The sequence below is a fragment of the Festucalex cinctus genome, chromosome 10 (genome assembly GCF_051991245.1).
Source record: "Festucalex cinctus isolate MCC-2025b chromosome 10, RoL_Fcin_1.0, whole genome shotgun sequence".
In the NCBI taxonomy this organism is placed as follows: domain Eukaryota; kingdom Metazoa; phylum Chordata; class Actinopteri; order Syngnathiformes; family Syngnathidae; genus Festucalex; species Festucalex cinctus.
This window is the reverse complement of record NC_135420.1, coordinates 22,850,774-22,875,611: the sequence shown is the minus strand read 5'-3', so window position 1 is coordinate 22,875,611 and position 24,838 is coordinate 22,850,774. Positions and strand designations below refer to the sequence as shown.

Below are 24,838 nucleotides of genomic sequence, written 5' to 3'. Positions count from 1 at the left end.
GCACTTGGCCCAAGGTTAGACTTTGACGGCTACGTGATCCACATGCACGGTGGGATAACCCCTAAAAATAATTGAAAGAAAAGCCTTTCATATCCTCCGCGTGGAGATATCATCTTGAAATGTGTCTCCCCTCTCGTTGAGATGGACTCGACGGGGGGGCCGGCGAACGATGTGCTTTTATCGCTCATCTGCTCTACTTTTTATCCAGTCATGCACCTCCCTTCCTTCTTTCAACAATAATCTTCCTCTACTTGTGTACTCTAAATGCAACATTCCAAACAAACCATTCATTTAACTAATCCGATACATATTTTTTTTGTTCATTGAACTGGTGTGTTGATGTGTCGCAATGGGCTGGATCTCGCCAGCAAGTGCACGCGTCATATGCGGGCTGACTATTTGTATACAAGCAATTCAAAAGTCCATTTTTCATTCCATGTCGTTTGTCTTACTACTCGCCTGCTTGTCTCGGTTGCCAGGTGGTTCCAGCAGGGCCCCAACCCACACACGGGCTCCCAGGACTGGATCTTCACCGGCGGATACTGGGACAGGAAGTACCCTCATCTACCAGATATTTACTAGAATGCTCCGCAAGCAATACGCGCACATGAACTGAGGCCTTCAACTGTTTTGACATTCAAGAAGTGTGCGTATAAATGTCAGAGTCTCTGGGGGGCAACAAAATGTTCATCATGGTCGACTTTTTAGCTTGTGCGCATGTGTGTTGTTTTTCATAGGCTGCTGTCTAAATATTTTAAAATTCCTGAAGTTCTTGTTTGTTAAGTATAAACACACCGAGCCGTCAACAACCTCAATTTGCTAAGCTACAAAAAAAAAAAAGGATGTTACATTTCCATGTATAGAAAAAAAAAGAGTAATATGATTATGTACTGACACTAACTGATCACTTTATGTATAGCCTACTTGTAAAAATTAAAAGACACCAAATTTGTGAACTGTATCAAAAAATCTTTGAAAAATTTTTGGCCACCTTGCTTCCTTTTTTGAACTATTCTAGCTGGCTGTTTGTTTTTTAAACAAATGTTATTTTTCAATTTGAGTAAGATTGGTTTCATTCTAGTCTCAATACTTGAAAAAATTTCCCTTATATATTGTCATTTTCTCATGGATACTACCTTTGTTGCTGGACTGTAGTCTACAAAATGCTAAAATAATGACACCCAATTGCTAGCATTCCAGCTTTAGCTCCCATCCTTAGCAAATTAGTTGTTTGCTGGCATGTTTTAGATGTATAATTTTTACCAGGTTATGAACCATATTATCTTCATATTCGTACAACTTTTGTTTAGTGGTCTACATGTGACAAAATGGTAAAATAACTAATGAAACACAAGCTCGAGCATGCTAGCATGTTAGCGCCCACTCGTAGTAACATAGTGCAAAACAGACCCATACTGTAATATTATTTAAAAGGTTTTTTTTGTTTTTTGTTCAAGGTAGTTAATCATGGTTTTAGTCGTCTAAACATTTAAAGAAGAATGCAACTTACAATATGCTGAACGAATAACTCGGCACAAATGCTATAATTCCTGCTAGTTAGCTAGTACCTAACAGATGCTATGCTGCTACTAAATATATTGTTTTACCAAATAACGAGTTTTTAAAACATTCTTCATGGTTATCTATGAGTTAGTAATTTTATTGTTTTGTTAGAAATAACCCAAAAAATTCCATTTATAGTAAATTCCCACCCAAAGTAATCTTATATCAGAGAGTAGCGCTATTTGCAAATGATGTTGTTTTCTGGTTCAGAGGTTATCAACCTCGCATGCCCATCCAGTTAAGGGTTTTCAAAAATTGCACCACAAACTCGTAAGTCAGCAGCAGCAATAGCAAACATCTTGAGGTTGTAATTGCTTGAGCAGACTTTGCAGTCCATTTACTCCGCGCCGGTGTCCGTCGTTTGTCTTCACATTGTGGTTGATGACTCTGCTCGGCCCAAGTGACATCTTAATCTTGCCGTTTGTCACGTACAGAGCTAGCGGGGGCACCAGACCCGTGCCCTGAACAAAGAGGGCGACACCCTTGGGCGACTTTGGTCTTGACGTCTAGGGAGAAGTGAAGCCTGAGTCGGTAACAAGATTTGTTCGTGTCAGTCAAGCTATGAATCCATTTTGAAAACATCTGGCATTGAGATTTTGATATGGAAAATAATACGAGGATATTGTTGGCCCATGTCAAAATGTACTCGGATGTGTCCAAGGAAAATGAACAGTATGTAAGGGTCAAGGTGAGCCACCTTGTCAGCAGCCGCGCGGCTTAATGATCACGACACGGCAGCATGTGGTTCCTCTCCTCGGGAAGGACCGGAGAGGATTTCTTTCAAATGTGACATCACCTGTAATTAAGGTCCCACTGGGGCAGCTTGTACTCCAGCCGTCTCCCTGTGAGAGCTCGCAGCTGCCGTGTGGCGCTCGCCGATGTCCGCGCTCGCCGTCTGTGTGGGCCGCAGTCTGACACGGCGCACAAGTGACGAGCGTGTAACCGAGTGGAAACTAATTATTAGCTCTAAAAAACATAAAATGCTGAGAGATGAGACAAAACACAGTGAATATAAAATGTCTGCACTCACATTTTTTTCATGCTATAAAAAATGAGAACAAGACAAATCATTACAAAAAACTTTGTCCACCATTAGTGTGACATACAACTGATTTATTTTTCTGTACAAAAATCATTTTTTGAAGGGCAATGCTGTAAAATGAGTTTGGAAGCAAAATACTTTTATTTAACGCTTGATATGTGGGCAGACAGTCATCGACAACTTGTATACAAACAAGCCAATTTACATAATGAATCTCATTTAAATGTCAAGACTACTGCAGTTCAAACTCAGCGCTGGGAAAATAAAATAAAATAAAATCTGCACCGCTTCTCTGCGTTGACATACATGAACCCAAAAATGAGCAAACAAAAATGAAAGGACTTGGTTGAACATCTGGAGCTGTCTGCTCACGTCTGTGGGTGAACATATACAGTTTGCGTTTTTTGCTAGCTAGCATTTCTGCTAACTAGCTAGCAGGCGCAGCAATGTAAACTATGCGAAAAGTGAGAATTACAATTATGCTATTATTAGTAGTATTGTTTATTCACTATTTTTGTTTACTTTTGAAAACTATTTTCATTAATTTTTTTTTAAATATATATCATTCATTAGTATTATGTTGTAATAATTTTAGACGGAGTTCATCATACAGAACCACTTTTTTTCCTTTTTTTTTTTTTTTTTTTTTTTACATTATTTCACTCAAGTCTGAGTTCAAAAGATAAAATCTACCAATCCCATTTTTAAATGTATCCACTTCAAAGTCTAATAAATGATTATTAAAGATCAACTATAAAAGGCTTTTTTTGACTTCCCTTGACTGCCCTTATTCTAATTCTTAAGAAATGAGCATTACACTATTTGCATAAAAATTAGCATGCGTAAGAGAAAACAATCAACATCACCTTTTTTTTGCCATCCTCCTTACGGTAATCGCCTCTTCGCAAGCCCTGCGTCTCATTTCCTCCACCGGCCTCTTCCATCTTGGCCTTCCTTCCAGCCTGATGGCATCTGCAGCCTGACTCGGCCGCTTTATTAAATCGGACAAACAACAATAGCACGCGTGTACGTGATCCGTCTGCGCCATGATGTGATGCCGTACTTCATGATTTACCTCGTAATGGCGCCAGAACAGACTCAGGACAGTACAACCTTTAGCCTCATTGGCGCTTTATGACCAATTTAATGAATGAATGATTTTATTTATTTATTAAATGAGTGGTTCTAAACTGGTGGGTGAGGATCCATTTGTAAAAAAAAAAAAAAAAAAAAAGAATGAATAATTTGTGCATCGTGATTTATTCATTGTGGCTCCTTCTGCACAACTTGGCCACTGGGGGCAGTATAATACAGTCACGAAGGCTCAAAACAAAGAGGAGTTTCACAAGTACTGTAAGTGAGTTGTAGTAATATTAGCCGTTTTTCCCAGAGTATAGTCTGCTTACATGTTAGCTCATCAATAGCTTTTACATTGTCTGCTAGCATTAAGCTAAGTGGGCTTCTACTGTGGGGTGCAGGAGGTTTACCTGCATGTGTAAGGTGGTCCGGGTCGTATCTGATCGTGTTCACGACTTTTTCCAGCTGCTCAGCCTTTAACTCCACATGTCTCCTTGATGCTGTAACTCTTCACTACTCTCTGAGGAAAAGGAAGCCACCGTAGTCTCTGAAGCGTTGAAACAGGAGCAGAGATGCGAGTCCGCCCACGCAGGTGTCGCCCTCGTTGGCCCTCAAGCGGAGAAGCAAAGCTTCAGTGCAGCACTTCAAGGCTGTCACGGGATAACAAGGAGAGGCTTCATTACTACTAAAGTGGTCCACTGGTAAACCTTAAAAGTGCTCAGGGAGCGATTGCAAGAAGCTCACTGTGGTCGTGAAGTGGTCCTCACCACTGTTGTTGCCGGAATTTTACAAAAGTAACAATTACAGTAAGAATCATAACAGTAAACTTAGCTTAAAAAATAATAAAAGTTATTTCAATTCTAACGATCAACTACTTATGTTAAAATCTTAATTTTAAAATGTTACCAGTAACAACGTTATATTATTACTCCAAAGTAAAGTAAGAATAATTTATTTGGTTTTCAATAAAAATGAATAGTTGATTAAGTAAATAATCATTCCTTTTTAAACAATAAAAAAACACTATTGGTAAGTATGATTATTTCAATAATATCCATAAACAAAATACTAAAATGAATACTATCATTGATCAACTAATTTATATATATTTTTATTTTTTTAAACAAATACCAACATTCTAATAAATTAAATAATTATAGTAAATAATAATCATACAATACAAATAATTTATCAATTAAATATATAATAACCAGTTAGTTGTTAAATAATTAAATAATTGCAATATAACTACTCTTTTTAAAATTAATAATACTAATGCACATGCACAATAATTGTTTGATTAATTACAAATAGTAATAATAATAATAATAATCATAACTATTTAAAGCTACCCAACCAACTTCCACAAAATTAAGATGTTTTCTTTCTTTTTTTTTTCTTTTTTTGGAAAATGTTGATGTAAAATACATAGGCCCGCATTAATAATTAGTATAATAAATATTTTTTTAATAATATATTTAAAAAAAAGAGCTACTAAATGTAATAATTAAAGTAACACATAACTATCTGTAATTTTTTGTTGAGTGTTTTATTATTTTCTGTTATAGACCTACAATATTACTGGTAGCAATTGTAGGAAAAGTAGTAAAATGATTATTTGATTATTTTATTTCTTCAATATGGCTAAATGAAGCCACCGATGGAAGTGGGTCAGTTGGTGTTGCACGACCTTTAATGGAGGTCTTTGCACTACTTTCTCAATGTCGAAAATGTTTACCTCCGGTGAAGGAATGACAAATGTTCCCATCACCATCTGTGTCGCACTCGCATTGGCTTGCAGCTGCCATCGCACGCCGCTGCGTCGCCATAGTAACCAAATGCACATCTTCATAGCCACGTTTGCACACTCAACCACTCCTATGAAGCCCGACTTGGACAAGGAACGATATCATCTTTACGTTGCAATTTATTTATTCATTTATTTTTTTATTTTTTTATTTTGCGTGTGTCAGCAGCGCCTCCCAGTGGCTAAGAAAGTGTATAGCTCGGTCTGTGTGCGCGCAGCACTGCGGATGAAAAGCTTGTTTGCTCCTTGGCAAGCTAGCTGCCGCATGCCTGCTGCTGTGGTTGTGCGGACGCCAACACTTCACTGCTCAGAATGAACCAGAAGGAAGGAACATGACAGCGTGAAAACTGCAGGATGTCTTTCAAGGTAAAACAAAAAACAAAAACATGCATAATATGCTGCCTCCCTGCAGTGTGTCCGACCTACCATGTTTTCCTCCGTCATGGGCAATGTGATTGGCTGCTTGCATGTGATGATGCAAAACCCCCTACGTGCATGCTTCCTTCAGATCTAAACAGGCTCTCCACTCATCTCATACAAATCGTGTTTTCTCTTTGTGTGTGTGTGTGTGTCCTCCTCCAGAAGGACACACCGCTGGCCAATGCCGTGTTCTGGGCGGCCCACAAGGGGAACGTGGCTCTCCTCCAGCTGCTGCTCAACAGCGGGCGAGTGGATGCAGACTGCAGAGACAAAGTACGAGCTGTAATCATGCAAAAACAGACCCTCAGAAGGATTGGAAATCTACATAAATGTGCCTTTTGGGGTATAATGGCTTGTCTCATAAGTTCTGCTTTTGTCTCATTCACTACCTTTTGACCCTGTAAAAAGTAGCCGACACAAAGTGTCCAATAAACAGCCAGACAAGCAATATTTGTGACAATGCATGTTTAAATATTAAATATGTGTTTTATACACTTCAGTGTGGAACAACGGCGCTGATGGTGGCATCCTATGGCGGCCACAAAGAGTGCGTCAAAGAACTCATCATGCAAGGAGCCAACATCAACTACCAGAGAGAGGTATCATGGGAAAGCATAGTGTCTATTTACAATTATAATTGTGTAATTTTTAACTCATTCACTCCGCCATTTTCACTGAAGCAACCCCCTTCGCTACCAGCTGTTTGACTGGATTTTGACTGATTTTGCGAGGTCCGCAGAATATTCTGTTCTATTGCTATAAAAACATTGAACCTACCAAAAGAAAGATTAGTCTCTTCTTTCATCAGGAAAAAAAAGTACATTTGTATCTGTTTCCGTTTTGCAGCAATTAGCATTAGAAGATAGCTAAGTTTCATCGATATTCACAATCCTGGTGAAAACATTGGCAAAAAGAGCTTGTTGCAACATGACACTGGCTGATCTCTTGTACTATTCTTCCACCTGCTAGCTGTTTTTTTGTAATAACTACCATGTCTTTAAGCCACCTCTTCATGACAGAAGCTGTATCAAAGCATTCTGTATACTCTAAAATAAAAAAACATAAAAATAAAAACGTTTTCAGGAGTGCAGGACAAAGTATTAAAAAACGTATTTATACGTTTTTGTGTTTGAATGAGTTAAGTTGCGTTAAATTAAAGAAGACAAAAATTGTGCAATTTTTCCACAAAATCCCCACAATAACTCAAGGATGAAGAATTAGTGTGATCACGTTTCACTTGTTGTAAGCCTTGTTGAAATTATTATTCATATAGTGTAGTTGGTGGCTTGAAAATGGCGGATCACAATATTTACATGGTTGTGTAAATTGAATTCACACTTGACGTGTTGGATGGACTGGATTATTTGTATGCAAGCAAAAAAAGTTCCTTTATAGGTCTCCTTTCATGTATATTTTTCATGTTTATTGTTTATGGTTTGCTGCAGACAGGTTCGACCGCTCTGTTCTTCGCTTCCCAGCAAGGTCACAACGACGTCGTCAAGCTCCTCTTTGAATTCGGTGCCTCCACGGAATTCCACACCCAGGTGGACTTCTGGAAATAATCGTTAGAATTACATGTTTACCGCCATTTTTTATTTTTTTTGGTGACATTTTGTCTTGTGGCAGGAAGGAGGCACCGCTCTCACCGCCGCTTCCCAGCACGGCCACGCCGACGTGGCGGAGACGCTGCTGAAAAACGGCGCCAACGTCCATGACCACCTGAATGTGAGTAGTTATAGTTACCCTTTTACGTCTCTGTTATTTTGCCTGTTTGATTCCTGTAAAATGGGAATTCACAGTCATTAACTATGAACATGGGCAAGAATAAAACAATTTGTGCATCATGATTTGGCCACCAGAGGGCAACATAATACAGACGTAGATAATACGCAAAGAAGAATTTCACAACTAAGTGACTCACATAGGATAAAGTATATAAGTATATCAATTGTTTCTTTGCTACAGGACGGCGCCACGCCTCTTTTCCTCGCCGCTCAGGGCGGTCACGTGACTGTCATCCGTCAGCTGCTGGCATCCGGCGCCAAAGTGAACCAACCGAGAGAGGTATCGAAAAACATTTGTGTCTCTCAATTTTTCTCTTTTCTTGAGTTAATCTGGAACAAATCTCTTGCAGGATGGCACTGCCCCCTTGTGGATGGCGGCTCAGATGGGGCACAGTGAAGCGGTCCGAGTGCTCCTCTTGCGCGGTGCAGATCGAGATGCTTACAGAGAAGTAGCCTATATTTTATAAGTATTTTTTTTTTTTAAACAGGGAAAAGGTACGGAAGCGTATTGCATTCATTTGGGAAAAAAAATCTTTTTTTCTGACGATTTTTTTTTTTTTTTTTTTTGTAATTCTGTTTTCCTGAATATTTTTCTCTGTTTTACTGAATATTTTTTTCTGTCATAAAAAAAAATTCCGATAAACAGAAAAAAAAAATATTGCGACAAACAGCACCGACTTCTATTTTACGTAGTAATTTTTTTTTTTTAACCTCTGAACTCCAAGTGACTTGTTTCAGACCATTGATCTGCATATAGGGCTGGATAGCTGATGGCCCATACATATTTTTCCCCCTGTTTTTCAGAGTAATTTTTTTTTCTGTTTTTCTGAATATTTATTTATGACAGAAAAAAATATTCAATAAAACAGAAAAAAATTCTGAAAAACAAAAAAAAAAAATTACTCGAAAAAACAAAGCTCCAAAAAAAAAACGTTTTTTTGTTTGTTTTGTTTTTCAAGTGAATGCAATACGCTTCCGTAAAAAAAAAGGTGATGTCAACAGCAGCAGGAATAGTCAGAAGAATGTTATGCCACGAAAACTACATGAATTTTCAATTGTTATGAGAAATTATTATTCTTAAGATATATTTCGCAATCCATTTTGTCCCTGAAAGTATTGCATAACTTTCAAACTGAGCATGCGCAATGTAATTTCGACCAATCAGAAGCTGTCTTTCAGCATTAGCTTAGCAACAAGTCGAAAATATTTCCTTGTCAATGGTGGTGCGACTTATGATCAATTCGTGTCGGAAGTTTACATATAATAAATATCTGCAGCATTTTTTTTTTATGCTCATTTGCTTTCTGTGTCACAAGGATGGCTCGACGGCGTTATTTAAAGCGGCTATGAAGGGCCACAGTAGCGTCATCGAGGAGCTCCTCAAGTTTTCTCCGTCACTCGGCCTCCTCAAGGTATGTAAATAGTCAATACTTGTTATTGTTATTGATAATGTTATCAGGATCAGCCATGATCAAATCATTCGTGTTGTCCACAGAATGGCTCCACGGCCCTCCACGCCGCCGTCGCAGGCGGGAGCGTCCAGAGCGTTCAGCTTCTCCTCGGCGCCAACGCCGACCCCACGCTCGCCAACAAGGTCGAGAAAACGAAAGGTGCCAAAGACGGGAAGCGACGTTGACTTCACTTCCTCTTCTCCTCTCCCGTGTGTTTATAGAACGACCAACTCCCGGCGGACCTCGCCAAAAGCCAACGCATCTTGAGGGTTCTTCGTCCCAAAATCTTGAACGTGACGGCAGACGACAATCGCTGTTCCTGTCTCCGCGTCTGCCTGCACTAAAATCAAAACATTATACAGTGGTGCCTTGAGATATGAATGACATAATTGTCAAGATGGAAGCCTTTCACTTGATATTTTACTGTCGAACTAAACATAAAATGGAGAATTACAGTGTATTTAAAACAGCTGTTGTCTGCTAGCTTAATGCTAATGCTAACATTGCCAATGATTAGCATCTGTATGGCTCTGTTTTAACTCAAAAGCCGTTCAGCAATACATGTAGGCAAACAATGTAAGTACTCAGTTAGATACTGTATTCTTTATCCTCGGCGAAGAATGACAATATGAAATCCTCTTGAGTCCGAAATAGGATAATTAATTCATTTTAACTCTGTTTATGTCAATGCTTTATGTTTTTGTTTTGTTTTTTTTGTTTTTTTAAATAAATGTTAATATAGAATGCTATTTTTGTTGTTTAAAAAAAAAAAAAAAAAAAAAAAGACGGAAGAGATTTTATGTCACTTCATTTGAGTTACCAGCGTGGTCAAGGAACAAATCAAACTTATATCTCAAGGCACCATTATGTAGATATGTGATGTCATGACTGAATGTTTAATTTTATTAAATAGCACAAATATCACGCAGCCAAAACTGTGAAGCATCGCCACCATCGTTTGACATAACAGTTATATTATTTTCCACTCTGTTTCCTTCTCTTTTCATTAAAGTGTGGCTTTGATGATGTGAGCAATGCCCATGTTATTAAATTTAAATAATTAAGTTCAGATTCAAAAGAATTGAACAAAGACCGCAAGGTTAGTGCCAAATGTGTACAGTTAAAGATGTCACAACCACTCATTGGTGTTATAAAAGCATAATAATAAAAAAAACTATATGCAGTACATATTTTGACCCATATTTGTTTATTAATTAATTTTCCACTGTTTTTAACACATCTGGCCCGCTCTATTCTTTTTGCACCATTTTCATGAGCAAACGTAAAAGTCCTGTAATATTTGTTACATTAATTTAGCCGTTTTTATCCACAATTAGCTAACATTTAATCACATTTTTGTTTTTAGTACAATCGACCTGAGAGCTATCCCGATTGCGTCATCAATGAGAGACCGTCACGTGACCACCGCGGAAGTGCCATGTACGTGTTTTGTTGACGCCGAAGCAAGAGAGTTTAAAAAGAGACAAAATTAGCTGGAATACCGGGACAAAAGAACACACTGGATTGGTGGATTAATTTTTTCGGAACATACAACCATAACGGCTGATGGTCATTTAAATGTGAGTGACAAGTTGCAACATTTAATGAAGAGAAATAAACGAAAGAGGAAAACATTGCTTTTTGCCGTTTTTTTTTTTTTTTTCTTGTTGTCACTTTTACAATATATTTTTAAATATTGTTTTGTTGTTGTTGAAGTTAGTGTGGAAAAACAAGCAATATCATTTATGAATGAATTGAAATTAGCAATAAAATAACTGCAGTTTGAAGCTTCACTGTTACAAACTCCATGAGTAGGAATGCAATTTCATTTTTTATTTATCAGCCCTACCACGGGAAAAAAATTGTTGATTACCACAATTGATAAAATCTGGAATATAAGGTAGTTTATGACGTCTTTTTTTTCTTTCTTTTTTTGCATTAGCCTCTAATCTTATTTTACATACTGTGTAAATTTTGCAAGCACTTTTCACTTTATCTCGCATCTCCACTTCCATTTTAAAATGTCTATTCCATCTTGACAGAAAACCATGGATCTCGCCAAAAAAGCTGCTGATGAGAACCCAGCCAAAATCTCTGAAGAGGCACTCCGGTGTGAGCTTCTTGATTCATTATCATCATCGTCATAATAACAAATACAAAGTAGGAATATTTAGAATGCTGATGTCGAACATATGATAGGAAATATCATTGGCACACGGGCTAGCCATTAGCATTTGAATTATGTGGCAGTACAGTTCCAAAATCTGCTGTTGAGTGAGATGACAAAATAAATACATTAAGAATCAACACGTGAAATTGTTATCATCAAAGTGCTCATGACGGAGAAGTCAAATATTAAGTGGAGTGATGTCGCTGGCTTGGAAGGAGCCAAAGAGGCCCTGAAGGAGGCCATCGTCTTGCCCATGAAGTTCCCTCATCTCTTCACTGGTACGTTTAAAAAAAAAAAAAAAAAAATGTTTGATTGAATTGTACTTCAAAACTTGAACATCGTCAGTGTTACGTTGTTCAGTTTAATGGCATCCTTCTGTGGTGGCATCACATAAAAAGTTCCCCAAAAAACACTTTTTTTTTTTTTTTTCTTTTGAGGTGTATTTTCCACACAAAAAAAGGGCTTAAATTCAAATTGCACCAGTTGAACTTGATTCCTGCTGTATTTTTTTTTTTTAATTGTCACAGGAAAGCAAGCACCCTGGCATGGAATCCTCCTGTATGGGCCTCCGGGAGCAGGAAAGTCCTACCTGGCCAAGGCGGTCGCAACGGAGGCCGACACGTCGACATTCTTCTCCATCTCCACCTCGGACCTGGTGTCCAGGTGGCTGAGCGAGAGTGAAAAGTGAGTCGTGTCTTCTGTTTTTGTCTTCTTCACGATGAACACGTCAACACTACAGAGTGGTGTTTCTTCTTGCAGGTTGGTGAAGACCATCTTCTCGCTGGCCAGAGATCACAAACCTTCCATCATCTTTTTCGACGAGATCGACTTGTTCTGTATGGCACGCAGGACCGAGACCGAGTTCCTGGTCCAGATGCAGGGTGTGAGACCACCCGCTCCCTCTTCTTCTTTTCTTCTTAATCCATAATTATGATGCGGTTTTGTAAAGACTTTGCACCTTGCAGGTGTCAGGAATGATAATGATGGAATCCTTGTCCTGGGAGCAACAAGTAGACCATGGACTTTGGACTCAGCCACCAATAGAAGGTTGGTAGTAGCCACGCTAGCCGTGTGGGGCTATTATTGTGATTTTAAATGGGACGTCACCAATATCGCTCAATATTAGCCCTTTTTAAGATCATCACAATTAGCGGGAGTTTTGCTGATTAAGCTCCAATGTATGCTCACTTTCTCATGTAAAGGTCAATGCTAATCCCATACACCCCCGTGCAAGCTGTTGAAGTCACAGGGCGGCCATCTTGCTCCTCCCATTTAATTTTTGCCTTTGCTACTTTTATGTGGCAGAAAAAAGAAAAAAAAAGTGGACAGTATGCACTGCTTTGAAGATATTAGATTTGGCAGATGCATCTTTTGTTGAACTACAGTTATAATTCTTCAATAAAAAAATATAAACAAGGTTCCTCCTGTAAATATCATTAAGCATATAATTTATACTTGTATTTAAGGCAAGTTGTAAAATGTCTGAAGTCCTTTTGTTTATGTTGAACAAATTTAAAACATCATAAATCATGCTGTTGCTACTAAGTACTGTCTCAAATATTCTCCAATTTCGATACTGTAAATGTATAGGATCGTATGCCAAGAAACGTCTTGGGAGGAGTAATATGGCGGCCTCGCGACTTCAAAAGTCTTGGCCTATCAACTATCCGAGTCACTCACGATGATGTCATTGCGCCATATGTCCAGTAGATGGTGCTCTAATTCTGACCAAAAGGCATCTTTCTTGAGACAATGACGTCAGTGGCAGATTACCGTTTTATGTTGCTTCTGGAGATTTAACATTATCCTGCATTATGGTTTGCCAGTAAATAAGATCGTTGCCTTGCTTGGTATGGTAAGTGCATAAAGTAATCTATTAATGCTTTTCTGCCATGTTTTGTACTTGAAAATTTCTCTCTGTTCTAAAGCTATACAATACTCAGGGAATTATAAATTAAAAATAATAATAATAAATTAATGGAATCAGCAGTTGTGTGGGTCCTAATTTTGAATATTGTATGCTGTGTTTTTAGTTTTGAAAAGCGCATTTACATCCCGCTGCCGGCACAAACGGCCCGCTCCGTCCTGTTCAAGCAGCAGATGGGCTCCACGCGCCACCAGCTGACGGAAGCCGACTTCGTCATGCTGGCGGAAAAGACACAGGGCCATTCAGGGGCCGACATCGCCGTCATTGTCCGGGACGCTCTCATGCAGCCCGTCAGGGAGGTGCAGGCGGCCACCCACTTCAAAAAGGTAAAGACGCCTCATTTCCTCAAATACTGTTGTGGCGTCTCTCTAAAACACTACTGTCTTTTGTCATCAGGAATTAAAAATAAAAATAAAAAAAATAAAAAAGTAGTAAGCGTCATTATCTCAGTTTACACACAGACATGAAATAGTTAACACTGTTGCTAACCAAAACAACAGCACAATAAAGGCCCTATACTCAATTATAGTAAAGCCATTCCCTCCCGTAAATAAATGCACTCTAGTCAGTATTTTATTTTCCGTCCGCCCACAATCAGGTTCGAGGCTCGTCATGCAACAACCCCCGACATCATCACGGATGACCTCCTGACACCGTGCTCACCGGGCGACCCCGGCGCTGTGGCCGTGACGTGGATGGACATCCCCGTGGAGAAGCTTCTCCTGCGCGTCGTCTCCATGGTAACAGTCGATGCGTGACGAACCGACCTCAGGTTAATGTAAATTAAGCGTGACCGTAGGGCCCTCCAGCTGCAGGGGGTCACCATTATGCACTTTGATTTTTTATTTATTTTTTTTCTTCAGGGTTCATCAACCTTAAACCCAGAAATTTTAACCTTGAACCCCACAAAATACTTTCAACATCTAAAATGAAAATTGCAGGGTTGGAGCATACTTAAAAAGAAAAAAAAATTGTCAATGCTTTTTTGAATCATCTTCGTAATTATGAAATGAAAATCTGAACTTAAATTGTCAACCTCTAGTAAACCAAAAATGCACTGTGCGTCTATATACGCCATCTTTGTATCACTTGTACTGGAACACATGCGTCATTTTGGATGTGACTAGTATTAACCACAGAATTTGCCATTTGTATTTGTAAAATGATGTAAGAATGGCGAAATACAATCAAAAGTAATGTTTCAGTCTTAATTTTATGAGTTCTGGCTCTGTGTGTGAATCCATTGCTACAGCTCTAATCACAAAGCACTTAACTTTGCCACATTCAATATGGCTGTGATGTGGACGTATGATTCAACACAATGTATAGGCGACAGTAAGTATGGTCAATGTTGTCTTTGGTTAATACTTAACCGTGTTTTTGTTTTAATTTAACGGTTCGCCATAATTTTTAAATTCCGAATTACATTTTAAAAAACTAACCAATCCAAACAAAAATGAATTACAGCACTCATTCATTTTCTAAAGCCACCGAAGGCTCCAGCAGAGGGAGTAAAGAGTCACAAATTGCCAACCCCTTTACCAAAGTCATTTGGAACTTAGTGACTCTGGCATTAATGCAGCGTGACTGGCGTTTCGATCATTCCTCTCACGTGTCCGTTTTTCGCCGCCGCAGGCAGACATGCTGCGTTCGCTGTCCAACGCCAAGCCCACCGTCAACGAGGACTGTCTGCGCAAGCTAGCAGAGTTCACCGAAGAGTACGGTCAAGGGGGATGACGGCTCATCACCAAGTCGACAGGTCGAACTCGTGTTACATGAAGACAATCATTGCTGCATGCAAAGTGCTGTAAATGGAGTCGAAATTGGTTATATAATTACAAAGACAGTTAAAACAATATTCTCTCGATTTGCAAAATGTGTTACGTGAAGAAAAGTCTGAAATAAACAGTCATTCATGATATTGTGGATACATTTAATTGTTAAAATACATCTCTTGGATAAACAGTCATACATTTAGCGGGAATATTCATAATTTAGTACATTTAGCTAGACATCTTGTAAATATTAACATCCTTCAGTTAGTGCTATTAACTATATTTCTACTGAGAATGATTTAAGAGTCAATCTCGAACCGATTTGAACTTATGTGCTTTGCATACGGCTTAAAAAAGTGAACAGAAATGTAACTGGTTCTCCAAACAAACGCAATTGTCCCAAAACGCTTGGTGAAATTAAACATACCATAAAAATAAAATAAAATAAACAGAACCACATTTGACATCCCTTTTCACTCTGCGCATAAACCAGCCTGTGAAAAGTGAAGACAACTCAAAATATGTGAGGAAATTGAATTGAAAACATTTCTTTCTTTGGATGCTGGTGCACCAGAAGGATTACATGAGTTTGAGCTAATTGACAAGGAGAGCTAACTTTGTCATATAGCCGTATTCTAAACCAAACATAAACAAAAATCCAACATATAACAGCACCAATACAGTAAACAAAACACAAAAACATGATATGGCTTTTTAAGATCAAAAGTACAGTGTGTGCATGTTAAAACAAGGAGGTTTTTTTGGGGTTTTTTTTTTTTTAAACATCACATCCTGCAAGGCCATCGCTCACACGACAGTGCAGAAGTTAATTGATATATTTTAGGACCGTCAAAAACACTTCATACGCAGAGAGGAAGCGGATTGCTGCGGAGTGGAGAGGAATATATTTGCTCTAATAGGCGAACAGCGACGCGCGAACGGCTTAGAAGACGGAGAAGAGCGAGCCCAGCGCCAGACCCGTCGCCGCCCCCGCCAGCATGCCCATGGCCACGTCGCCGCCGTTGTCGCGCTGGCGCTCCTGGATCACCACGTGGTTGACTCCTGGTGCGGCGTAACCGCCTACCAGGTAAAAACACAGCAACACGATTTACAGTATTTTTTGTCAATGTTATTTTACTATATCTGAAAGTAGTACACGCCAAGTATTCGTGACTAAAAAGTGTATTACCTTGGTACTGGTAAGGGTAGGCAACGGCGTAGGGCTGCCCGTCGGCGGCGTACATGATCTGTGTGGCCTGCGGGGAAGCTGCGACGTAATCGCCATACTGGCCCTGAGTGTAGTACTGATGTGGAAAACATCGTGAGAGTTCTCGCAAGCCCCCGGTGTGTCATCATGACATCGTTTAATAGCGTAAATTGTGTCCTTACCTGGGGTGGGGGTGCGTATTCTGAGTATGGGGGCGGAGCAGAAGCCATCACCTCTGGTGTGAAGTTCATCTGAGGAGCTGTGACCATCTATAGATGTATATAAAAAAAAATTTTTTAAAAAGCAGGAATATCAGCTCAAGACAACTTGCAATTTGATTCATCTTGGTTAAATATTTCAAAATATTTAAATCTATCTTGGAAAGTATTTTAAGGCTTAATCAACCCATTTGCATTTTTTTTTCTTTTTGTGAAACCATCCTCAGTCACTGAAAGACTCCTATGCACCATATTTAAATATAATATTCTTTGTTTCTTTGTCACAAGTTTGCTTCTTGTTGCCAGGCAACAATTTGGAAGCGAGGAGAGCTCTCAAGCTTCATTCGTCCGACTCTCACCGTGTTAATTCTGGCATCCTGCAGTGCCATAGTCCATGCCCTGGAACGAAGAATAAAGGCCATTTTGAAACCAAGGATATTCATGCACATAATACAAAATACACGTACAGTTCAGAGGTGTATCATATCCACATGCAGAAACAGTGTAACTGCCTCGGGTTGAAACTATGTTTACTCTGGAAACATTGCGCTTCAGTCTCTGGCAAGTGGATGTCAAGCTAGCGACATGCTACATTAAACTCATTTGAGATGGAATCACATGGCTGCAAATGTCTATGCATTAAAAAAACAAAAACAAAGTGTGTATAGCATAATGTATGCAGGTAGTTTTGTGTCCTGCATTCCCTAAAAATAAGACCACTTAATGATGCTGTATTTTCCTAAAAAAGAAGACAATCTATTTATGTTGCACTTAGAAAGAGAAAAAGAAGAAAGCATTGTTTATGTTGTGCTTTCCTAAAATGAAGACAAACTAATGATTTTTCACTTTGCACTTTCCTACAAAGAAAAATATGTCCATCTGTAATATATTAGATTTGTTTAGGTAATTATTTTATTATCTTATTGTACATAGTGAGTTTATTTGGTAATTGGTCAGTTAACCGCTAGTGGTTTCATTTTAAAGGGATCCTTGACTCAGAGCCATTTTCAGTACTATTTTTCATGTCCAATTGATACCTTTTAAAAAGTAATTTTTCTACTTGCTGTCAACTGATGATGACGACATCGCTACCAAGGAAGTAGGTAACAACCAAACATGGCTCAGTTTAACTGAACAACCCCAGAAAATAGGTGAACCATGATTGGTCGTTACCTACTTCCTCAGCACAGGGGATGTCATCATTTTCCACTTGCTGTTGACAGATGACATCATCTATCCTGAGGAAGGAGGTAACGACCGATCACCACTCACCTGTTTTCTGAGTTTGGTCAGCACACTGAACCATGATTGGTCGTTACCTACTTCCTCAGAACAGGTGATGTCATCTTCAGTTAACAGCAAGTGGAAAAATTTGTTTTTAAAGGTATTAATTGTACAGAAAAAAATAATGAAGTTATCAAATTAATTCTGAACAAAATACGAACTTTTCACTGCTGAAAATAGTTCAATCAGTCAAGTATCCCTTTAAATTCCATTAAATATTAAATGTGTTCTTGTTTATACAAAGGAAAAGTACATTCACATTTTGCATTTTGTTCCTTTACTGTCCCAATATGACCGGAACTGTCCCCTTAAAATTCCAAAGTACAAGTAGCTTTTGCACACTTTCAAAGTACACAATATCAAAAAAAAAGAACAATTGAATGACTTAAAAGTGACTTACAGGGCATCATCTGCACTGTCTGCACACAAGCTGATAACTCTTCCGTCCCTGCACACGATCTGCAGCAAAGCGTCGCGCATCTTCCCATCGGGAGGGTTCAACTCTACAGCCCGGACGCAGAAAAAAACGTCACGAACCAAATACGTCATCGCTGCGACAGTCGAGGTTTGAATAAAACCACACCTTGACACGCGGCGGAACCGCGGATGTTGATGCAGTCCACCCTCATGTGGATGTCGTCCTCCATGTCCCGCCGCTGCTGGTCGTTGTAGAAGACCAGGCGGCCGTCGGACCACAGGTCGAACCAGTTCTTCTTCCAGCGCCGCAGGATGGTGCCTGTTGAGAAGATCAGACCCTTAGAGGGAAGTACAAATACTTTGTTGCAGTACATTTTTGAAGTAGCTGAAGATTTTTTTTTTTCTGATGGCTTTTTACAGAGTCATCAAGCAGCATTAAGTGAGCAGTGATACAATGACAGTTGTGCAGATGATGTTCCTTACTTTGCCTGTGGAGCCAGCCACTCTTCACCATTGCCATTTTGGAGACCCCTGAACACACGCACACAGTTAGTCAGTCCAGAGAAATTGTTCAATTTCACTTCACCTCTTTTACATAACACATCTTTGGTTGTCTATCTATGCCAATGTCAAGCAGAGCAATTGCAATTAAAAGCTCTTCCACTAGATGGCAATTAACTTGTGTACAGTTCTATACGTAGACACATTTTTGTGGTATTTCTTTCTTTGGGTGGCGTGCCATGACATTTTTCCTAATGTAAAATAGTGTGTTTTAAAAAGATTGGCAAACACTAACAGTCAATCCGTGTGGACGTGATGGCGGGTGTGGTGTGACCAAACAAACCTTGTGACCGCTGCAGCCTTGTCCTCATTCTGATTTGTTAACCTAGTTGTCATAAACTCACGAGTACAAATACTAAATGGTTGTATTAAGCAGAATATGAGTACAAACTGCCCTGATCGACATCTTTGACGACGCCAGAATGTCTTTATTATCTGACCTTATCCACAAATTAGCGTTCAAAGTACTGAAATGTTTTTTGTAGTATTCAAAGTACGTCAGGATTTCTGCAAAAAAGGTCGCACTTGCCTGGTTTGTTGTCACTGTGGAAATGTTATGGTGGCTGGCTGGCTTCAACTTGAAACCTAAAAGCGGAAGTGAAATGTTTTCTTGAAAAATAAAAGATAAACACCCCTGGACGAAAAACCGGAGCCAAGTTATTTTAAAGATCCTTCCAGCAAGGCTTTCAAAGAGTCGGGTGACCGAGTATGCTAGCTATGGCTAATTACGAGTCAAAAATTTCCAACAGGAAGTACAGTGTTTATTTTCATGACGTAAGCTATCAGCTGACGGTTTTGGAAAGTGCTAGCAAAAAAAGGGTTCCCTCGTTTTGTCAGTTTGTATCCTACAGTAGTCACGTGGAAGCCGTCAATGCACTGTTTAAATATGGTGGTAATTTGGGAAATAATACTTATTGGTTGATTATGCAAACAGATGTAAACATTATGGAGCACCGCTTGCCACCGCGCATGTGAAGAGCGAGCATGTAAAATAATATTCAATCGTACATTTACTAAAAAGTACCGTTCCTTTCCGCTCGCCACCCACCGGCGGTCGACCTTGTGTTACAAAACAAACCCTACTCGGATACTACAGCCCACCGTTTTGACAGCGTTAACGACGTGACGTCACATGCAGTAGCTCCACAACTAATCCGAAATGGCGACGGCAATTTATTTGGAACATTATCTAGACAGTGAGTATCCAACCGAACTATTGTTACCCACTATAAAACGAACACTTAAACCGTTTTACGCTTATTTAAAGTTAATGCAAGGACCTGTTCTCGTTTTGGGCTAGAAGGTGACAGCAAGTTGCTGTCAACCCGTGAGCTAGTTTAGCACTTAGCATCCTCGCCTGGCGCCATTCTAAGTTAATAACATGCTTATTAAGTTAGCTACGGCGTCGCAAAAAAAAATCGTCACTGACGCGTTTAAAGTGCCCGTTTAGGCAAGTGGCTCGTGAAAAGTATGATAATTGTTGAATCACGTATAATACAGAGACTCCATGCTTTTGCAACCTGTTGGTTCTGTCAGCCGCCTTTTTTCTGTAACCATTTACGCGCCAGATAGAACTATAAAGAATAGATGTATGCTAATGTACTATTAAAGATGGACTTACTTTATTTATTAACAGTTTAACGCCATGTGACTAAATAAAGAACTATTAACTAATTGCATCAATTGTGCAATTGTGTTGTTAAATAAATACTATTACAGTACCATGAAGTAATGTATAGGATTTGTTGATATCAAATTGTGTGTAATTGACATGTACGCTATTGAAAGAACTGATGCAAATGTTAATCTGTCATTTGCTTTTAGGTATTGAAAACCTTCCGTGTGAGCTGCAGAGAAACTTCACACTGATGCGAGACCTGGACAACAGGACTGAAGGTGACTTGTGTTGTTAGTGTGCCATTATTTTTTTTTTAAATGCATGATGCAAAAAATATCCAAACATGGTGTCCTCGCAGAAAAAAAGGTAGAGATCGACAAGCTGGCCGAGGAGTATGTAGCCAAGGTGAAAAATCTGGCGTCAGAGCAACGAGTGGAGCACCTGCAGAAGATCCAGAGCGCCTACAGCAAGTGCAAAGAGTTCAGTGATGACAAAGTGCAGCTGGCCATGCAGACCTACGAGATGGTTGGTGACAAACACTGAAGAATTATTAAAAAGGCTAGCCTTTTTTTTCTTTTTTTTTTAACTGAGTCCAGTGGACTCTAAACATGTAAACAACCCAAGCCAAAGCAAGCTCTAAAGTCTGATTAAATGTTTAATTTGCTGTTATTTTTATTATTTAACATTTATGTGCAACACGTTTTAATTGAATCATTAAGTACAGGTGTATCATATTCTGACGAAAATCAAATCAAAAGTCAAACAGTCTCGCAAAGCAGATGGTGTTTGACTTTAGAAGCTGCACTGTAATTTGATTCATAACCGTTAACGAAACCGAGCGCACACGCATAAATTCTCGTGTCCTCCTTTTGTTGACACAGGTGGACAAACACATACGGCGGCTGGACGCCGACCTGGCGCGATTTGAGAACGAGCTGAAGGAGAAACTGGAAGTGAGCGGCTATGAAAGCGCAGAGGGACGAGCGTTGAAAAGTCAGTATAGTCGCAGGGGAGCCTCCATTTTGGACAGCATCACACAATATGATTTTATTTCATTTTTTTTTGTGCAAACAGAGGCAGAATCCCGTGGCCTCCGAGAGAAGCGCGGCTCTCGGGGACGAGGGAGGAAAGGTTCTGATGAGGATTCTCCCAAAAAGAAAAAAATGAAAAACAGGTTTCTCAATATATTTTTGCATAAAGTGCAAATGAAATATCTATCATAACATTTGAAATAGTGTATCTAGACTCCTTTTTAATTGGCTGTTTAGCTACAAATATTTAAAAGTACATGCAGAAAAAGGAGAACACATACAGTAGAATCTCACCTGTGAAACTTTTTGTTCTGATGACACAAAATGTCCAACTTGCAGCCCAGAGTTGAGCGACGCCCTCCTGCCCATGCAGCCGTCGGACGTGCTGGACATGCCGGTGGACCCCAACGAGCCCACCTACTGTCTGTGTCACCAGGTGTCGTACGGCGAGATGATCGGCTGCGACAATCCCGACGTAAGCTCTCGCGTAACCATAAATACTTGCAGGGTTTTTCCTGTGTACGAAATTCAGAGGCGGCCACCTCCACCTAATTTGCTTTGCCACCTCCAGCCTGAGCCACTGATATCAATCAACGCAGCGCTCCAGCTGTGTTGATTGAGCTCGACAGGGACGCATTTTAACTGCAGTTGCGGTGTTGCGCCATTATGGAGGCGCTATATCAATAGCAGTGCACTGGAAAGACCTGAAGGAACAACCGAAGATGAAACGGCTTTCTTTAAAAAACAAAACATAACTTGTAAACCATAATATATACAATAAACATAATAGTTTTTACACCCACGCTGAACTTTATTTACAATTTAATATGTACTAGTGGATGTTTTTTCAATGATTGTAGTTAAAAAATGACAAAATTAATGGCAACTTTGTATTCATATAATTTCTAATTTCTAGTCCCTGATCATAAAATGGCTGCAGGAGGGCGGCCCATAATGGTATTGGTCACCGCCGCGAGTACAGATACCTTAAACGGATACTTGACTCATTGTGCTATATTTAGCACTAAAAAGTTAACATTTTGTCAGGAATGACAACTTCGTAATTTTTCATGCACAAGATGACATCACCTGTGCTGCGGAAGTTGGTCACGACCAATTATGGCCCAGTTTGCTGGTGAGCAGTGATTGGTCGTTACCTCCTTCCTCAGCACAGGTGATGTCATCCGTCAACAGCAAGTGGAAAAATTACTTTTTAAAGGTATTACTTGTATATGAAAAATTATGAAGTTATCAAATTCATTCTGGACATTTACTGTTGAAAATGGCTCAGTGAGTCAAAGCACTGATACCTGATATCGGTATTCACTCATCATAGTCAGGGTTATACCACCTCTGCCTCAATTTGAGCCAGGAAAAACCCTGTTATGTCTAATACGCTACTTCAGGAAAAAAACAAAACAAAACTTTGGCATATTCAGCGTTTGGATAATTGAACTATTGGATATGTACGTTCAAAAGTTTAAGGTCAAACTAAATTAAACAATAAAAGTTATCGTGCATTTTAGGTTCATAAAATCTCACCTGAAATCCTGACTATCCTGAAGTTTTGTGAGTAGTGTGTAATATATTTACTGTAATACATAAAACTCTATCTGTCGCTTGTTGCCAGTGTCCCATCGAGTGGTTTCACTTCGCCTGCGTCGACCTCGCCACAAAGCCCAAAGGAAAATGGTGAGGAGGCGCTAATGTCGATCACCTCATTTGATACTCAAAGCATTGATTGTTTCTCTCTCAGGTTTTGTCCACGATGCACTCAAGACAAGAAGAAAAAATAAGAAGAAATACAGCTATTATATTGTGGTAGTAAAATAGTGTCATTATATACAGAAAGATATATTTTAGCTCATCTTCGTACAAGGTCGCTTAAAAGGATCTAATGTGGATTTTTGGATTGTAGTTACTATGGTTGTAACTAGGGGTGTGAATTGCCTAGTACCTGACGATTCGATTCGTATCACGATTCACAGGTCACGATTCGATTCAATACCGATTAATCCCGATACGAATTTATAAGTCGATTGTTGCGATTTTTTTTCATTCAAATTTAGAAAATACTAATCAGTAAGCTTGTAGAGTGTAAGATTTATATGAAAATGTATTATTTATTTATCTGAAATTTCAGTCTTACAGAGGTTGTAATCTGTTTCATGTTTGAACAGCATTAAAATAAAATATTAAGGCTTAATGTTCCGTTCATATAACATTCTTCCATGCTCAAGGTGTGAATCCGAACCCGAAGTCAGACGTTTTGTTGAATATTTTTCCATTAAAAATGGAAGTTTAAAAATCGATTCACACACACACAAAAAAAAGAAAAAAAAGGCAATGATGATAAGACGAAAAAATATCGAAAAATATCGATTTTTTTTTTTTTTGGAATCGATTCGAGAATCGCGCGATGTAGTATCGCGATATATCGCCGAATCGATTTTTTTTAACACCCCTAGGTGTAACGGTACAAATATTGAAAAATATGTTCCAGTTTAAATGTGTCAGTGTAGGAAGGATTGTTTTCTTTTTAGGAAAGTGCAACATAGTTTGTCTTCTTTATAGTAAAGTGCAGCTACAATAGTTGATCTTCATTTTGGGAAATTACAACATGTTCGTCATCTTTTTAGGAAAGTATTAAATAATAGTTTTGGCTTCTTTTTGGGAAGTTCCAACATCATATGTCATCTTTGTAGGAAGTGCAACATCACCAATTTATCTTCTTTTTAGGAAAGTGCAGCATCAATAATTTGTCTTCTCATTTGTAAATTGTGACATCAATAATTGGTTTTCTTCTTAGTGAAATTAAACATTTTACGGTATTCACATTGTGTGATGGCGCAGTTTGATGTACTGTTCTGCCAAAAGCATATCGCTAAGCTGCACTGCATTTGTTTACACAGTAGACTAGAGTATAAGGGAATCACACTTCCGGAACCTACCGAAAACAATCTTAAATGTTCTGTATTTAAACCCGAATACATGTCCCGTTACACCCCTAATAGCTCCATTTGCGCTGTATCACACCAAGTAGCTTTCAAATTGACTTGCCGTTTGTGCACACTGGTTATGTTTGTATAACAAAGGCCTCGTAAAGCCAGCATTTTCCCGCCTTCGATGCTGGAACAAAAGTATTACATTTAACTCCCTGACACTCACTTGTCTCACTCTGGTGTAGTGAAAGCAATTGCGGCTCCTCCAATTATTGGATGGTGTACTTCACTTGTAATTTTAGGATACTTGAAAGTCCAATTTATGAGAGTTATTTTTCTATAAAAGCCTGCTGAGAAATTAAGCTTTTTTTTTTTTATTAACGTCCTGAGATTTGTGGCGGTGAACTGAAGAGTGTCAGAAATTTCATTGACCTACTACCTCCAGCACTGATGTTTAAACAAGATCGGATCTGCTCAAACCAAACCCATAAAACGTGACGTTCCTCGTCTGATTTTTATTTTTTTTTTTAAACAAAGTTAATGA

At 39.0% G+C, this 24,838-nt stretch overlaps 4 protein-coding genes, 1 long non-coding RNA gene and 1 pseudogene across 11 annotated transcripts in view; 4 read left to right on the top strand and 2 right to left on the bottom strand.

Moving 5' to 3' along the window:
• Positions 1-982, top strand: part of osbpl1a (oxysterol binding protein-like 1A) — a 36,629-nt gene extending 35,647 nt beyond the window's left edge. For all 4 annotated transcript variants that reach the window (XM_077533993.1, XM_077533992.1, XM_077533991.1 and 1 more), the window contains one exon: positions 480-982. In XM_077533993.1, coding sequence (XP_077390119.1) covers positions 480-582 — 103 coding nt within the window. In that variant the 3' untranslated portion in view covers positions 583-982. The remainder of the gene's footprint in view (positions 1-479) is intronic.
• Positions 983-3,263: 2,281 nt separating this feature from the next.
• LOC144027690 (uncharacterized) lies at positions 3,264-5,509 on the bottom strand. Its single transcript, XR_013285508.1, has 3 exons — positions 5,421-5,509; positions 4,093-4,332; positions 3,264-3,596 (listed from the first exon to the last, which is right to left on the bottom strand). It is a non-coding gene; the product is annotated as an uncharacterized LOC144027690 (long non-coding RNA).
• A 25-nt stretch (positions 5,510-5,534) lies between these two features.
• Positions 5,535-11,593, top strand: ankrd29 (ankyrin repeat domain 29). Its single transcript, XM_077535456.1, has 11 exons — positions 5,535-5,855; positions 6,072-6,182; positions 6,410-6,508; positions 7,355-7,453; positions 7,536-7,634; positions 7,875-7,973; positions 8,044-8,142; positions 9,010-9,105; positions 9,189-9,287; positions 9,366-10,724; positions 11,187-11,593. The coding sequence occupies exons 1-10, from the start codon at positions 5,844-5,846 to the stop codon at positions 9,486-9,488; spliced, it is 936 nt and encodes a 311-aa protein (XP_077391582.1). The 5' UTR covers positions 5,535-5,843; the 3' UTR covers positions 9,489-10,724; positions 11,187-11,593.
• On the top strand, positions 10,578-15,160 carry LOC144027683 (vacuolar protein sorting-associated protein 4B-like; annotated as a pseudogene). The gene is made up of 9 exons (XR_013285507.1): positions 10,578-10,724; positions 11,187-11,256; positions 11,476-11,592; positions 11,842-11,998; positions 12,074-12,195; positions 12,280-12,361; positions 13,348-13,567; positions 13,840-13,981; positions 14,877-15,160. The product of XR_013285507.1 is annotated as a vacuolar protein sorting-associated protein 4B-like (transcript).
• On the bottom strand, positions 15,158-21,912 carry plekhb2 (pleckstrin homology domain containing, family B (evectins) member 2). 3 transcript variants are annotated; one of them, XM_077535460.1, is made up of 9 exons: positions 21,647-21,912; positions 19,233-19,288; positions 18,626-18,673; positions 18,309-18,461; positions 18,126-18,228; positions 16,801-16,840; positions 16,406-16,492; positions 16,206-16,320; positions 15,158-16,096 (listed from the first exon to the last, which is right to left on the bottom strand). In XM_077535460.1, exons 3-9 carry the CDS (start codon positions 18,660-18,662, stop codon positions 15,960-15,962), a joined length of 672 nt encoding a protein of 223 aa, XP_077391586.1. In that variant the 5' UTR covers positions 18,663-18,673; positions 19,233-19,288; positions 21,647-21,912; the 3' UTR covers positions 15,158-15,959. The 3 variants fall into 3 exon arrangements, with proteins under 3 accessions (XP_077391586.1, XP_077391587.1, XP_077391585.1); XM_077535461.1 differs by lacking the exon at positions 21,647-21,912 and adding an exon at positions 19,984-20,038; XM_077535459.1 differs by lacking the exon at positions 21,647-21,912 and having other exon boundaries at positions 19,233-19,826.
• ing5a (inhibitor of growth family, member 5a) lies at positions 19,746-24,821 on the top strand. The gene is made up of 8 exons (XM_077535458.1): positions 19,746-19,899; positions 20,528-20,599; positions 20,680-20,846; positions 21,203-21,314; positions 21,396-21,495; positions 21,692-21,827; positions 22,983-23,044; positions 23,109-24,821. Exons 1-8 carry the CDS (start codon positions 19,863-19,865, stop codon positions 23,146-23,148), a joined length of 726 nt encoding a protein of 241 aa, XP_077391584.1. The 5' UTR covers positions 19,746-19,862; the 3' UTR covers positions 23,149-24,821.
• The last annotated feature ends 17 nt before the right edge of the window (positions 24,822-24,838 follow it).